A 17,662-nucleotide genomic window follows, 5' to 3' on the forward strand; every position below is an offset into this window, starting at 1 on the left:
GAGAGTTGTGAGTTTTCTGAATCTAATATCAATAATTAAATAACAGATCCATCATATTTCCATACACAAACAACAAACACTTAGAAAATAAAATTTAAGGAAAAAATATCATTTAGTGTGATGTGAAGTACCTTGGAAAAAATTTAACCAAAGACATACAATACCTTTGTAAACATATAAAAATTAAAAAAAAAATTAAAGAAGACCTAAGTAAATGGAGAGAGACACTATTCGCATAGAGCAGAAGAAAAAAATACGTAAAGATCTAATTCTCCCTACGTAGGTCTGTGGAGTCAGTGATGCTTCATGGAGCTATGAAGTCCCAATCAAAATCCCAACTGGCTTTTTTCACTTTTAAATCTGGTATTTTGATTCTCAAATTTACATAGGAATTCAAAGGGCCAATATTAGCTAAGATATTATTTAATAAAAAGGATAAAATGGAGAGACTTGCTGTTTCAGATATTAAGGTTTACAAAGCAATAGTATTTGAGGCAGAGATATGGGTACAATTCAAATAGTCCAATGGAAAAGAATAAATAATTAAAAGACAGGCCCACATATGTGGACACTTGATTTATGATAAAGGAGACAGGGCAGATCAGTAGGGAAAGGACAGACTTTTCAAAACATAATTGTGTGGCAATTCCCCACCCACGTGGGAATACACGCACTCACATCCTTACCAACGGAACAACGTCTCACCATCCTTCCAACAGAACAACTTCTGTTCATTAAGAAAACCACAGAGTTAAAACAATAAGCCACAAATAGGGCCACAAAGATATTTGCTGCACATATAACTGGCAAAGGGGTAGTGTCCAGAATATATACAAACTAATAAGGAAAAAAAAAAAACTACTCAATAGAAAAATGGATAAATAACTTTAAAAGGTGCTTCATAAAAGGGTAAATAAATCATTATAATAAAATCTCTGAAAAGATACTTAACTTCATTAGTTATCTGGGAAATGCAAATTAAATCCATGAACTATGATTATATGCTTATCATGCTTGAAATTTTAAAAATATGACACATACTATGTTTTGATTAGGATTTTGAACAATGGAAGTGATCCTTACTGTTGAGATTGTAAATCTGTACAACTCTGCTGGATAACGAGCTGGCAATACTTACAGAATCTGAGCGTGCTTATTCTCTACAGTACAGAAGACTACTCCTACTTCTAGATTCTGGAAGAATCCCACACGTGTGTAGGCAAGGCCAAGAATGTTTGCAGCAGAATCTTTCATACCAGCTAAAAACTGATCAAGCCAAATTCCATTAATAGAATAAACATTTTGATCTATTGACTAAATAAGATGCTATATAGACACTACGTGATCGAGCTATAGCTACAAACAACAATATAAATTTGTGACAAAATATTAAAAAAAAGCAAGGAAGTGATTATGAGAAAATTCAGGAGATTGTTTACTTACTTTTAGTGGGAAGGAGAAATGTCATTGGAGAGTGGCACTCAGGTGGCTTCTGAGATCTGGCCAGTATGTAGTTCTTATACTGAGTGATGGTTAAACAAACAAATCGACTAACAAATTATGGTAGAAGAATTTGTGGCTGAGGAGCTTGATACTTCATGAAAAAAATAAGATGAAATAGTATTTTCACTAAATAAAGCAATCGTAAGCTCTTGCATCTTAAACTGGTTAACTGACTATTATGTCTTGCACAATTAATTTCTATTTGCCAGAGTTTGCTTGCTTGAAACTTTTAAGGCACAATCTACGATTTCAATTAGATGCATGAAATTTAATTTTATTTGGAGGTAGCTAATTTGCATCCTCAGAGATATTGTTTCTCTTTTCTTCCCTGCCTCTCTCCACCAGCCCCTTCGTTCTTTTTCTATTTCTGGTTATCAGACCAAAAACTCCATGTATTTGACTTGGAGTTTTTGACCCTGGCAGCCAAGTCTCCCTGAGACACAGAGTAAAGCACATGACATTAGCTTCCTGTCACACAGTTCTAACAAACACTTCTAAAGTCTGGGTTTGTTTTTCTTCAGCTTCTTTTTCCTTCTCAAATATCACTGGGGGAAAAAAAAGACATAAAACATCTGATCTTGTTCTTCACTTCCTCATCTATTTCCAGCCACCTGTTCTCTTTTTCTAATTAACCCCAACACAGTAACAAGAGCCAAGATTCTCATGGTTGTATAAAAAAAGGTATAATAAAAGAAAAGCCACATATAGTAGTATTTCGCCCAAGGGAAACTCATGATTGGGACAGAATTTTTGTATTTCTTTACTTCTTTGTCCAGTTTGTAGATGAAGCAATGGGACTTTTCTCATTCCTCCGCTTCAAAATGAATCCAATGTTTTCACCTGCGTTGTGCAAATCAACATGAGAAAGCCGAGGCTCATTCACGTGAACTTAGAAGGGCCCAGAACTGGACACACTCAGTGTGCCTAGAACAAGGGCTTTGCCAGCACAGCTGATGGCTGTGGAGCCTCAGAGAGTTGGCAGGACCCGGTTCACTCTGTTCCGATGCGTTGCAGGGTTCAGGGAATTTATTAACTTGCGGAGAGAGTTTTCATGGCGAATGGTCGGCCAATAGGAACAAAATCATCTGGGAAAGTCACTGGACCCAGCCAAAGGGTGTTTGTCTGTTTTCACACTGCCTCGTTCTGCAGAGTGTTTGAAAGCAAGTGGAGGGAGCCGACAATGGGTCCTTAGGGGCTTATCGGGATGCAAAGGGAGAGCAGCGAAAGGGAGAAAGCAAGATAGGAGATGGAGAGATGAACTTGGTGTCAAATTTCGAAATGGTCATGGGCCCAGTGATATGTGGCCTAGAAACCGGAGCCGCCTTTCTAGTACTCACGCCCCAGTGTATTTGCTGCACTGTCTCCACGCAGAGGGCCTGAGCTGGCGCCGAGAGTGTCTCCTCAGCTGTTTCCTCCCGTGCCTTCACTCTCACTGCAAACAATCAGCACAACACAGCAAAGGATGCCAAGAGCAGAAAATTAATGAGAGCAGAGAAGGGGCGGGGAAGAAAGATAGAACAGCCTGGAAAATGGAAAGCTACTGCAACAGTCACTCACTAAGCCGTAATTCCTGCATGTCCGCGGGGAGCACCAGGTGCTGGGGACGATGGTAAGCAAGACTGATGGAGTCATCCCCTCAAGAGTGGGTGTTCCAATGGGGACTTGGGCTCCAGCAGCCTGGTGTGGGCGGCTCTTATTGTGCCCATTTCACAGGTGAGAAAAATGGCTTGTTGACGGTCCCACAGGAAGTGGTAAGAGGCCATCCATCCATTCACAACTAGACCTTATGTGTGATGGGCTGAAGGCAGAGTCGTAGGAAAGTCTGCATCAGCTGGGTGAGGGGAGGGTGAGTGTGTGAGGCTGGGCAGGATTCGGGTGCTGGCCACGCAGGGCCCTGAAGCCCATGGCGAGAGGTTGACTTCCATTCCAAGTGCCATGGGAGCCCAAGGGAGAGTTTTGAGCAGGGGAGTGACAGCTTGGATTTATATTCAGGAAAGGTTACTCTGGCTGCCGTTTGAGCCAGGAGTGAGTGGAAGGACAAATAGAAGGTGTAATAAGACAATGATTTGATACTGAATAAACAGGAAGTGAGTGAGGGGATATGTTCATGTGTTTTCCATTTTGTGCAAAGAACGAAATAGTGTTCCCACTCTATTACTCGTTGCTTGCTCCTTGCTTTCCTTCCTTATCTTGAAGACTAAGCAGCAGCAGTGAGGCGTCTCGGAAAGGACTCTGGCCGGGGGTGTGGAGCATGCCATTCTAATCCTGGCTCCAGGACTCCCCAGAGTGGGTCCCCAAGTAAGTGACTCCAAACAATATTCTAAGCCTCCATTTTCCTGCTTAAAAAATTGAAAGAATTGATTCTTCATTTCAGCCAGTCTTTTCATGTTTTAACATATTTCATGATACTTAAAAACCGTGAGAAATCTTAGCCATCACATCGTGTCTGAGGGTGAAATCTTGGTCCGTTATGCAAACCTGGCAGAGTTGGACATTTAATTGGTAGTTCACGAGCAACTAGGAGAGGCCAGAAATTGAGGACAGCTGGTGAAAGGCTTCTAGTTCCACACCATGCCCCACCTCCTACCCCATTACGGTTTTGAAAATTCATCATTAGGAATTAGTTTACAACATTTGTCTGCTTTTTATTGCTACTTCTAATGCCTCCAGCTTGGTGTGGGAGCAAGAAAGACCGTGGGAGTCATGGAGCTGAGGGTCAGGAATGTCCTATTTGCACCACGAAGTTTATGTAGTTGGAATACATAGTCTCACATAACTCTTGCAATTTTCCAAATGCACCGTATATGGAGGCTGTTGTGATTAACGCTATTCTAATTCATCTAAAAGCATTACTGAATTCATAGCCTTGTCATTGTGTCACGAAGGGATATGTGAAATATTTTGACATTACAAAGGAATCCTATTCAAAAGGTTGGGAGTTGCTCCTTCAAGGAGGGAAGAAAAGATTTTACTTTATGACAGAGGATAATCTTCCTCTGGTTAACCTCCTGAGATTCTTGCTATATACTCACTTTCTCCAGGGAATAAGAATTACTTTTGAGAGATTATTTAGTTAAATTCCAGACTTGCACTTTCTGATGACTTAACAGCCTGGGAATCTGAATCCTTCTTTAGCAGAAAAATGGTGATTGAGAAGATTATGCTGTTTGCTTTAGAGAGGATAATACCATAGGGTGGTGTTTGTTTTTGAAGATTCCTTTAAAATCACTCATACTGCTAATACTGGCTCCCTCCTTCCTTCCTTCCCACGGCCCTTAGGAAGGAAGAGCCCCTGGCTAGTTTTCCCTGGGAACTCAGACTCTTTTGTGAAATATTTAAGAGATCTGGTAACATGACCAAGTAATTTTTATGTGAACAAGTATAGGAGACTTCTGGACTGCATTTCAAGCCACATCGAAGTCTTGGGAGGATGAATCTATAAATGGTCTAGTGAAAGTTTTGTGGTCAGAAAATACCATTGATGTGGTAGGTACTCTAAGTACTAGATAAAATACAACCACACCCTTGTCTCCGGGGTCAAGGATTTCTCTCTCTCTCTCTCATTCTCCAGGAACCAGGGCATCAGTGCAACCAAACATCCCCCGGGTCTGCGTCCACCCTGGGATCCGCCAGCAGGGGGCAGCAAAGGCCGCGGAAGCGGGAGGGCCTGGCGGGGACGGGGTCCATCGGGGAGGGGTCGCTGTGGGTCTGGGGGACCAGGCTCGGGCCCTGCCGGGGGAAGAAAGTCCGAGATTTCGCGGTTTCCAAGGCTTGCCTTGCTTTCTACTGGGGCAGTACTGTCCCCTCCTTTACCACACAAGCCGCCCTGGTGCCGACCGGCGGTGGCCGGGCCCGGGCTGTGCGTCCCCCTTCCCGGCGCAGCCCGGGCGAGAGCGCCGGACCCGGAGTCCGGCCGGCTGGGTCGTCGGGCGGCTTTGGAAGGGGAGGAAGGGCACTGCGACATGTGCACTCCGGAAAGTGAGCCACGTAGAGAAGGGGGACAGGACGCCATCTCCCCAACCCCCCGCTGTTCTTCGATGTGGAAAACGGACGTGTTATGAGGCCCGAGTGAAGTGTCCCAGTGCCCAAGCTTTGGACAAACCCCTGGTTTCCCTCTTTCTCGGGATCGCCTTTCCTAAACTCTTCATAGAAGTGCTAGAGGTGCAGCTGGCTGCAAGAAATGAGGCACTCTTGGCAGGAGTAAAAGGAAGGAAACCTGAATTTCTGCTGAATTTTGCAGAAATCTATGTGGCAGTCATAACAGCCTTTTGGGTCTCTCTGAACTCTTCACCTCCTTTTGGTTAGGTTATTTGTTATCCATGTGCTCAGAAAAATGAAATACTTAAAGCATTTCCAAGATAACATTTTCACAAGCATTTTCTCCATATCAGCTTCCTCAAGTGAAAAGCCCTTTTCCGTGTGTGTGTGTGTGTGTGTGTGTGTGTGTGTGTGTGTTCCCCTGGCCAAAACCACTTAGTTTTAATATAGCCCAGTTTAGCAATTGTTTTTCCTTTATGGCTGTTGCTTTTTGTGTCCTGCTTAAGAAATCTTTGCCTACTCCCAGATCACAGAGATATTATTCTATGTTTTCTTCTAAAAGCTTGATTATTGTTCTTTTTAAAAAAGACTTTATTTTCGGGGCAGTTTTTGGTCCATAGCAAAAATCAGAGGAAGGTACAGAGATTTCCCGTACACCCCTTGCTCTCACACATACACAGACTCCCCACTGTGGACACCCCCACAGAGTGGTCCATCTGTCACAGTAGATGAACACACACTGACACAGTCACCCAAAGTTCATAGTTTACAATAGGGTTCACTCTTGGTGTGCATTCTATGGGTTTGGACAAATGTACAAGGACCTGTGTGCACTGTTGTAGCATGTATCATACAGCAAAGTTTTACTGCACTAAAAATTGTCTGTGCTTCAAATACTTTTACTTTTTAAATAAATAATAGATATGAAATCCACCTGGAACTGATTTTTACTGTATAATGTGAAGTAATCAACTTTATTATATATTAAAATTTGATGAAAGCTGTGTCCCCTTTGTCATTTAGTTCAAGGAAACTTGATTTCCATCTTAGTTTCATTCTTGACTCAATAATTTTTCAGTAGCAGGTTGTTTAATTTCCATGACTTTGTGTAGAATTGAGTGTTTCTCTTGGAATTGATTTCTAGTTTTATTCCATTGTGGTCTGAGGAGATACATGGTATGATTTCAACTCTTTTGAATTTGCTGAGTACTTGTTTTGTGGCCTAAGATAAAATCAATCTTGGGCAATGTCATGTGTGCTGATGAGAATAATTTATATTCAGTAGTTTTTGGGTAGAACGTTCTGTAAATATCTGTTAAGTCCATTTGTTCTAGAGTCTAATTTAAATACATTGTTTCTTTATTCATTTTCTGCTTGGATGATCTGTCCATTTCTGTCAGTGGGGTGTTGAATTCCCCAGTTATTAAGATGGTACTCTTTATTTCTTTGCTTAGATCTTGCAGAATCTGCTTTATGAATCTGGGAGCTCCTGTGTTAGGTGTATATACACACACACACACATATATATGTATATATATTTAGGATTGTTATGTCTTCTTGTTGAATTGCTCTCTTTACCATTATGTAATAACTATCTTTGTCTTTTTTTTTGATTTAAAGTCTATTTTATCTGATATGAGAATGGCTACACTTGTTCGCTTTTGGTTTCCATTTGCATGTAATATATTTTTCCATCCCTTTACCTTGGTCTGTGTGTGTTCCTGTGGTTTAGATGTGTCTCCTGGAGATAGCAGATACTTGCATTGTGTTTTTTCATCCATTCAGCCAGTCTACGTCTTTGAAGTGAGGCATTCAGACCTTTCACGTTGAGTGTTAGTATTCATATGTCAGATGCTGTTCTGTTCATCATGTTAGATGATATTTGATATTTTATTGATATATATTATATATATATTTTATATATATATTTGATATTGATATTTTATTGTTTCATTTTCCCTCTTGTGCTATTGTTTTGTAAGAGCTGTGAGCTTTAACTTTTGGGTGTTTTTACACTGGTTGATATCTATTGTGCTGTTCGATGTATAATGTGCTTTTGAGCATTTTCTGCAGGGCAGGTCTAGTAGTGACAAATTTCCTTAATGTTAGCTTGTCTGGAAACGTCTTTATTTCTCCATCATTTATTAGGTTTGCAGGATAAAAAAATTCTTGACTGGCAGTTGTTCTGTTTAAGAATACTAAAAATGGGGCCCCAATCCCTTCTGGCTTGTAAGAGCTCTACTGAGAAGTCTGCTGTTAGCCTGATGGGTTTTCCTATGTAGGTTAGTTGCTGCTTTTGTCTTGCAGCTTGTAGAATTTTCTCTCTCATTTCGACTTTGGCCACATTGATGATTGTGCCGATTTCATCACTTTTCTGTTTAAGTAACTACTTGGCTAAGCCCCAGTGATTGAAAATACTGTCCTTTCTCCACTCTACGACAATGTCATGTTTTCCATAAATCAGGTGTCTGCATATGTGTAGAGTTGTTTCTGGATACTTTATTGGTCAATCTTTCTATCCCTATTTTAATATCACACTTTCTTAATTATTATTGCTTCATAACTGGTATATTAGGTTTTTCCTAACCCTTGTTCTTTTGCAAAATTATCTTTGCTTTTTCTTGGCCAAAGTACTCAAATTTGATTCCTAGATTAAAATTGTCTTTTTCTTTTTAATTTTTTTTATTTTTTTACAGCCCATCAAGCTAAGAACCTTTACAAGTTTTATTGACACGATTCCTTATGGCTTCCTTAAGGAATTGCAACCCAATAATATAAGTTAAGTTCAAAAATACTTCAGTAGATCTGCCAGGTAAAAAAGCTGTCTATGACCCTGTTAATCAGTGAGCCAGGTGTCTGCCCCACTCTCAGGCCATAGAAACAATTCCTTCTTGTTTTCCCTTTGCCTTTCCAAACTCCATCTGTCTGTCAAGCCTGCTCCAAATCATGCATATTCCCACCTCAATTATGTAACTCTCCTCGGACTTCTCCAGCTATGCTTGGTGGCACAGATATGATTGAGGACACACTGCTGCTTTAAGAAAAAGACCCGAATGCCTCCTGGCCCCCCAGGACCTGCACCACCTGGGCTGGCCTCCTTTCTTCAGTGTTATCACCTGCCTCCCCTCCCAGGTGGGCACCAGGCGCTCAGGCTGCCTGCAGTTCCTCACAGGACCCTGCTCTTATTACTCAGGTCAGAGACTTCCCACGCGGGGTTGGATCTTCCTGCCTGGCAGGTTCTTTTCTTCTTGCTCCCACCACCTTCCTCTTATTGATTAATGCCACTAATCCTCACGCCTCCTGTCTGGGCATCCTTCCCTCACCCCCAGACTAAATGAGTTCCCTTTATGGGATGTTCCCTGTGCCCCCTTCATAGCATGCATCACAGCTCACAATCAGAAAACTGTTTGATTATTTGATCAAATCTGACTCTTCCACCAGATTGTAAAGTCAAATAGGGCAGGGGCCATGATTGTTCTGCTCAATTTCCAATACCTAACCTTGGTTTGTCATATAGTAAGTGAGTGCTGTGTAATTCTTTTATGAATGAATGCTTGCATGAATGACACATTTTGGCTTAGTGTCATATGTTACTGTCCATAGTACCATGCACGTAGGTGCTCCATAAATATCTTTCTGATTCATCTCACCTTGCTCTATAGAAAATTGTAATAAAGAACTCCATATAGTTTATAGGAGTAGCTTGCCACACTCTGAAATAATGTGCCTGGCCATTGTAGGTGGTCAGCAGTGATTCTCAATTCCCCGTACCAGATTTGAGATTGGTGGTGGTGGTTATAATGGGGCATCACTCAAATACGACTTGGAAGTGTCCTACACCTGCTGATACCTGTCTTGCCTTCTGCACCTCAAATCTACCTAACATGCTCTGATTTGGTTATGGTGCATGAGGAATAGCATGGCTCAGTGGGGTCTACAACAAGCTAGAAACTCAGGGACTGTGACTTTCCATTGCTGGGACTCACATAACTTTAGCTTGTTTGGTAGCAAAGCAGGACAGCCAGGCTGGCTTCATTAGCAGTTGTCATAGATGAATGAGGTCTAACATCTGGTCCTTCATGGAAAATTCCTATAGTAAGAGAGCTAGAAAAAAGACTATCATTGCATTATTAAAGGGACCAGAATTAGCTCTGTGTTCCATATGCTCATCATTGATGAATGATCATAGTGTCTTTACAGTCTCAAGCAATCAAAGGGGAAAGTATGAAATATGCTGCGTGGTGACCATCGGCAGCCCTGTCTATTAGAGAGCGTGCATGGGGGTGGTGGTGGAGTCCAGCCCTGATAACGACTTCTCATTTGCATATTTAGTGACCCAGTGTGGAGAGATGAGAGATAGAGATGCTGTTTATGATACAACCTCTGTCACCCTATCTGTGTGATCTAGGAAAAAATCACTAACTGTATTCTGCCTCAAAATGGAACATTGACCTTTTCCAAAACCCAGCACAGTGGAATATAATAGGGTTAATGTAATAGAGGTAAATGGCACTTAGATTCTTGGAGAGGAAAGTAATGCAAATTTTTATCAGGAGGCTCTTCCTATGATTGTTAGATGCATAATTTTAGTGGCTACACAGAATAAATTAAGACCAATTATTAGTCATATTACAGTTGAGTTCCTTGAGCACCTTCCACTGGAGCAGGTGAGAATGGGATATGGAACAGAAAGTTCCTGGGAGTGGGGGTGGGGAGCTGTAGAGCTCACTGTGGTTTGTGGAAGGCTAGGCCCTGTAGGGTGGGCTGGTGGTCACCAAGAAGCAGGACCATATGGATGCCTGGAGGTGGGGGAAGGCGAATAATGATTCAAGGTGGAAAGACATTGAAGACAAATTTAGTTACATCACATTCTTGACTTCAGTGTATTCATATTGGGCATTTACAAGTTTAAAGCTAATTAAATCAATTCTTCATCTTTTGTGACATACAAAATTGATGTTGTAAATGCTAATTAGTATGGAAGATGTTTGCATCATTTAAAACTAGGCAGTAGGCCACCTACCATGTGATTCATTGAAGTAAATTAGATGCATATAAGTCAATTGTGTGCCTCTGAGAATTTCCATGGCTGGGTCTGCCTTTTACCTTCTGTCAGTTGTAGTGCACATCTAGAGTCTCCACCAGGATTTTCTCAAATATCTTGGCCTTTCAAGTGAACACCATATGATCCTGGACAGAGACAAACATGGGAACACCTGTTCTGCCCGAGACAGAACAGGCGTTCTCACCTCTTGATCTGACCTGCCCAGCCACTGCTGATTGGGTCAGAATAAGCCACAGGTCTTCAAGCTGTGGCTGCCCTGGCATGAAAGTGCTGCTTTGTCGGCACTCTCTCGGGAATTTCAGCGGATGTTAAGTCCCGGGACCTTGGCTGGAATGCCTTCAGAGAGAAGGCAGTGTACAAGCCCTGAAGCACTACATGTCATGAATAAGCAGAAATAAGAGTAAGTAAATGCCATGAAGTCAGGAAGACTCCAGAAGAAATGGGGGAGTTGGGGCCCTTGCATGGCAGAGAATGATCTAGGGAATGCAATACCTGGAGCTATATTGAATTTTTCTGATTTCTGAATTGTAAGGTAGGGCTTAGCTAAATAGTTCCATGACTCTTGGCTGCGACATGTGCGTCCCCATATCATGGTTCTCCCCCAATAGCGAGGTCACAGGAGACCTTGCCTGAACAACAGCCTGACATGAGCATGTATCTGTGGGTTGTATAACTTCTTGTTTTGCTTTTACTGTCTGTTAAGTGCTCTGGGTGGCTTTTCCCTCATTTTCATTCCTCTCCTTGTCTGCTCCATGTTGCCGCATTCGTTGTCCCTCGTCCTCCACTGCAGGATGACCCGGAGCAAAGTCATAATGAGGACGATGAGGGTTAAACTCACAAGGAAGGCTGGTTAAACCACCCTTGCCAGTCACCAAAGTGCCCTCCAGACCGCCTGGCACATGCTGTCTTTGACTTTTTAATCAATTTATCTTCATAATGGATGGATGAGGACATGACCCTTTAGCTCAGATATTAGACTGCAGCTAAATTTAGAGTAAATTTTCTTTTTTCCTATTGTTCAAGAATCAAAGAATCAGCTTACTCTTACCCCTGGATTCTTCCTTCCTCCATCCAAAGACAGAAAAACAGGGACATTTTAGAATTAACACACATCTAGTTTGGCTAAGACACTCTTTCTAAGAGCAAGCGGAAACCCACATACTTAGGCCGTACAGTGATAGTAGACAGAGAGCCCTGAGTTCAGATTTGATCCACTGAAAGGACATACTGTACTCTCCCTCTTCAATGTAGCCTTGGCCCTTGCATGAAAGTAATTTAAGAAATCTTTAACTGCTTCTTTGTTTTAGCATTAGAATCTCCCTGAGTTTTATAGGGCATATGTATGACTGCCCAGCTTACAACTATATTTCCTAGCCTTCCTCGTAGCGAGGTGCGGTCCTGTGACTAAGTTTCCACCAAAAGAATGTGAGCGGAGTAATGTTTGCAACTTCTATGACAATTCTTTAAAAGGAAATGGCTTGCCCTTCCTTTTCTCTTTTGCTCTCTTTCAGCCCCGGGTGGGATATTGGTTAACCAGTGTCCCTTGTGCAGACGGGAGTACTATTGCAGGAAGCGGCAGAGTAGTAAGTCGGAAGGAAGTAGAGTCCTCAGATAACCTGTGGAGCAGGGCCACCTCCACCCTGCTGTACCTCTGGACTGTTATTAATACATGAGAGGGTGATAAATTTCTCTGCCTGCGTGAGCTGTCCTAATTTCGAGCTTCTTTGTTACAGCAGCTTAGTCTATTCTCCGACTAATTCACAGCGATGGACAATTATGAAGCCCTTGCTATGTGTCTGGAGACACACTGAGCGCTGTCTACATGTTATGTCACTTAATTCTCTAGCAACTTTCCTGAATAGGTACCACTGGCCCATCCTGTGGACATGCAAAGGCTTGGAGAGGCGAGGTATCTTGCCCAAGATTGCATGGCTATAAGTGGCAGAAAGGACTCGAAAGCTCTGAAGTGCTTCAGAACACGTATTCCTAACAGCTGTGCTCTAGTGTCTCTTAGTGTTACTGTTCATTACTGTTCACTGATTTCCTACAGAGAATATTCGAAGTATTCTTCTCTGCCACTTTAAAGTTTCAGTCTGTCTCATGTCATGCCTCTGGACTCATTCTCTGCTGAGTTCAATGTAGATTGTTCATTTTATCCTGCTTTAAAAAATACTGTTTTTTGTTCTGAATAGATTGATCTTGCTTTGTTCACTAGATTGTAAATCCCTCAGTGGATGGACAAAAATGCTAAATAAATGACACCTGTATGTCTAAAGGCATAAGAGCTGTCTGGTCTTCCAGAATGACTCAATATTCTCGTATGTGATGTTTTTCTCATGGATGTATAAATTCTGTTGTTAATGAATCCACCCTGGTGAACCCCTCCCCTCCAATTTTAAGTACATTTTCATGGTAGCAGCATATTTGAATAGAGAAAATATGTAAAACATGATTTCGAATAAGGAATGATGCTTGTTCTGTTTATCACTATGAATATTAATATAAGCAGGTGGAACTCAACTTTTTCAAGATTGCACTTTAGTCAAATGTTACCATGTCACTCTATCATGCATGAGTTCATATTAAGTTTTCTGCATAATAAAAGAAAACCCAAAATAGCAGTTGCCTTAAACGAGATATATTATATTTTTCTAACATGAAAGAGGCCTGGAGGGGGATAGCTGAGAACTGACATGATGGCTTCTTGGTCATTGGGATCCCAGGCTCCTACCAAGTTTTTCTTCCAAAATCCCTGAAAATGGTTTATATTCTAAAGGTTCCCTCAGGGATAGAGAGAGCCCTGGAATGGCAACCACCAGGTCAGAGTTGCAGGCAATAGGATGAGGAGAGGGCGAAAGGCCTTTATCTGATCTTTCCCTTTTAAGTACTTTTTCCAGAATTTTCACTAAATGAACTTCCGCTTCCACCTCATTGATCAGAACTTAGCTGTATCTAATTACATAGCTACTCAAATAAAATTAAAATTTTGTTTTTAACTAAGGAAGAAAAGAAATTATAAGTGTTGGGTAGACCGCCTTGCCTTTTAATTGGAAAATTCCTACCAGTCAAGATCAGGGCAAACTGGCCCACAGGCCAAATCTAGCCTTCAGCCTGTTTTTTGTAAATAAAGTTTTATTGGAACAAAGCCATGCCCATTCATCTACGGCCGATTTCATGCTACAACAGCAGAGTTGATAGTTGTTCCAGAGCTCATATGGCCCACAAGCCTAAAATACCTGCTGTCTGGTCCTTCATAGGAAAAGTTCCCCAACCCCTGTTCTAGATCACAGGGGACAGCTCTGATGAATGGCTTCATCGGTTGTGATGCCATGACAGGAGCAGAGTTGAGCTCGATATGGATTCAGTGATCATCTGTTCTTCTCCAGCCCCGGTGAGGTTATATTAACATATGCTAGGCATGTATTTGGCTGCAGGTAACATTAAATCTGACTATAAAAAGGAATATTTTCATCATATACATAAAAGCCCAAAGTACATGGTCCAGGACTGGTGCAGATGCTCAGTGTTGCCTTCAAAACTGGGCTTTTTCTTTCTCCCTAACCATGCCCAGCATGTTGGCTTTCATCTCTTCGCTCTCTGTAAGATGCGGCAGCAACTGAAGGCGTGTGTCCGCTTGCCACGCAGGAAGAAGGGGAAGGTGCAGAAGGGCAGGAGTCTGTCCCTTTCTGAAAACTTTCTCAGCAGTCTCATTGGTCAGGACTGTCTCACGGCCACCTCCAGCAGCCCAGGCGTCTGGGGTGGTGAGCATGTGAATTTGGGCACGTAACCAGGGCAAACAAAATGGAGATTCTGTTAGAAAGAAAGAAGGGGAGACAGCAATACACTGGCCCTCCATATCTGCCCTTCCACATCTGAGGATTCAACCAACCACGAATCGAAAATATTGGGGAAAAAATAAGAAATAACAATACAGCAGTAAAAAATAATACAAATTTTAAAAACAATAACTATTTACATTGGATTAAATATTATAAGCAATCTAGAGATGATTTAATGTATACAGGAGGATATGTGTAGGTTATATGCAAATACTACAGCATTTTATGTCAGAGATTTGAGCGTCCATGGATTTTGGTATCCACGGGGTGTCCTGGGACCAGTCCCCAGTGGATATGCAGGACACCGGTGTGTGTCTGCTGGGCTTCTCGTAGTTAACTGGGCCAATCTAGCATGTTCTTACAATCTCACCCTTCTCTTCCCTCCCATCTTTCTCCCCTACCCCTGCGTGTCACACTTCCTGAAATGAATTTCTCTTTTCCCCCTTTCCTGTTTTTGGCTAGGTGAGAAACCTGGAAATGAGCCCGAAGAGGTGAGACTGCAGAATGCCAGCAAACAGATCGTGCAGCACGCCATCCTGCAAGCTGTGCGACAAGTCTCCCGGGAGAGTCGGACCAGCGACAACCGGGGCAGCTTCCAGCTGGGCGTGGGGGAGTTAACTAAGAAACATGAAAAGAAGTAACACAGTGGATTTGGCTCTTGTCATATGCTTGGTTTCCAGCCTTCCTCTTAGCATAGGACGCGTTGCCAAAATGTTGCCAATAAAGCAAACCAAAGTGTCACTGGCACCTAGCAGTAGAACGAATTCGCACTAGCCGCCGGCTGAGAAGCACTGTTTTGAAAAAGTGCATTAGATGATTCTGTTCATATTTATGCAGCGCTTCTGAAACACAGTGGGGCCAAACATGACACTGTCATTGCAAAAGTAGTTTTCAGCCCAGTTTATTTTTAAAGTTCTTTAAAAAAAAAAAAATTCGAAGTCTTGTTTATTTACTTCTGCCTTTATGCATTCTTTCTGTGAATTTAATCAGCAGGTTTTTGTTTTTGTTTCTTTTGCTGAAATACTGAGTACAATACTGTGTTGTTTATAATATTTTAAAAAGACATGCTGGAAGGTGATGGAATGGAGTCTTAGTCACCTTCAAATAGGGACTTGAAGGCTTTTATGAAGTGGGTTCAGATCCAAGATCAAATTAAGCAAAGGCAAATTCTAAGACCGTGTCCCTCGGCATCTTACCAAGGCATATTTTTCTATTTTAAAAAGGGAGGAGTTTAGGCTTCTCAAGAACTCAATCTTTTAGTCACAGTTCTTTGAATTATTTGATAATTAGTGTTTACACTTTGGTAATATTATGAATTTCTTTTCCCATATCAAGACCAAATAAAATGAGACAAATGAGTTTACATGTACGAGTTGCCAATGACTCAATTTTTTAGCAGCCCCATGAAGAACAATTAAAATTGAGGATTCCTTAAACTGCCGCCCATGCTGGAGATACTTACCCTTGGGTCTGATTACGGGGTGCAGCAGCATCCTTGGAAGGAATTCTGGGGCCTTAAAAATGCTGTGTCATCATTGGGCTATGCATTTGCACTAGTACCTTACTAGCTTTTCCCATTTATAAATTAGAATTTTTTTGCGATTATAAAAACCATACAGGTTAGGAATGAATAACACTTAAAGTGGGAAAAGCATTTTTTTTTTAACTCTCTGAAGCATGAAAATACAGTGGGAACAATAAAGTGACCATTGTGAATGCAGTTACAGACATATGTGTACATGTGGAAATAAAGCCATCTCTATAGCAACGGGATGACTCCCTGCTTCACTCCTGTGCAGATAATGCACATCTTTCTGGTCTCTAGAGTCCCATTTCCTGGGCTTCACAAAAGTGAGTGAGTTGGTGGTGCTAGTGAGGACAGAGGAAGAGTTTGACCTTGGTTAAAAACTTTTTAGTTCCAGAGTATCAATGTCTACATTTGATTATTTTTTTAAAAAGCAAAGTACTAGCATATAAAATGTGACTGATATTAAGATAGACTTCTAAAATTCCAACAGGTTATAGTTTCCAGAATGGATACTTGGATAATAGCCGATAAATGAAAAAATCTCTTATCAGCTTAGTTAGACTATCTCCTGCAGTGCCCCCGTGGAGTAAATTCACAAGGAGAATGGGTGGGGAGGAAGCAGAGGGGCTTAAAAGCTAATTATTATTTATGTATAAATAGTTTTTAGCAGAATTCATGCCAACTGAAGAGGGAGTTTAAGGCGTATAATTGATGTGATATAATTGCACAGTATGAATTGCACAGATTGAAGGTATCCAGGGAAATTATTCAGGAGTACCCACGAATAAGAAAATAAACCTAATGCTTGTAGTTTTCAAGTGACCTGGCACTGTGTCTACTAAGATGTCTGGATATAACCAGCCTTGGTTTTTGCTGTCATATGGCAGAGACATAGAAACACGCTGTCTTTCCTCTCTGGTGTGTCTGTGCTGATAAACTGGGGATCTTTGGAACATCTTATTAACTTCTGTATCTAAATGTTATTTATAAATAAAACATATTTAGCTTTGAAATATGTTGTCATGTTATGCAGTTTTCTACACCCTGCAGGTTGGCTCATTTTGTATGCGGCTCTTACCTTTCTATGGCACCACAAGGCTGTTTGCAAACCCCTAGATAGCATCACAAGTGCTTCTCTAATGGCCCTTTCAATGCGACTGTCTGAGGAAAGCCATGGGGTGGTGGGTAGTCAGGCTGGAAGGGGAAAGGACATATGCTAAGAAGTGGCCTTTTGATATTAGGAAGTAGAGGTAAGTGGGCCTGTAAGGTCAAGTGTCTGTCATAATCTTTCTGAGATGGAAAGTCTACAGCAAAGAACACACATATTGCTAAATTCTTGGAAGGACAAAAGGAAGTTAAGCAACCCCTGCACTCATTAGATAGGTGCTACATTGAGCTAAGAAAGCTCAGTCATAGAAATAAATGCATCAGATGAACTCTCACTTATATCTTTCTAAGTATAAAGATAAAGTTACTGAGTATTACCAGGGGCCTACAGAACTCCATTTGGTATAGGACTAGGTGGGTTTCCACTTCGTTATTATCATAAACCAGCACACAGCTTTTATTAATAATTCCAATAACAAGTGGGAACATTTATTTATTGTCCTTTATTTTTCTGATTCACTACATACACGGGCTTCCCATCTCTGCGTGTTCAGCTGTGTATCTTTCGCTTTGCCTGCCCTT

The 17,662-nt window shown here is 41.5% G+C and overlaps 1 protein-coding gene across 1 annotated transcript in view; it reads left to right on the plus strand.

Moving 5' to 3' along the window:
- LOC105816630 (chromosome unknown open reading frame, human C18orf42) overlaps positions 1 to 15,358 on the plus strand; it is a 60,793-nt gene extending 45,435 nt beyond the window's left edge. The window contains exon 2 of the mRNA XM_012652112.1: positions 14,908 to 15,358. Within this exon, the coding sequence (XP_012507566.1) occupies positions 14,908 to 15,086 (179 nt within the window). The 3' untranslated portion in view covers positions 15,087 to 15,358. The remainder of the gene's footprint in view (positions 1 to 14,907) is intronic.
- The last annotated feature ends 2,304 nt before the right edge of the window (positions 15,359 to 17,662 follow it).

This window comes from Propithecus coquereli, unplaced genomic scaffold (genome assembly GCF_000956105.1).
Source record: "Propithecus coquereli isolate 6110/MARCELLA unplaced genomic scaffold, Pcoq_1.0 Scaffold38, whole genome shotgun sequence".
In the NCBI taxonomy this organism is placed as follows: Eukaryota; Metazoa; Chordata; class Mammalia; order Primates; family Indriidae; genus Propithecus; species Propithecus coquereli.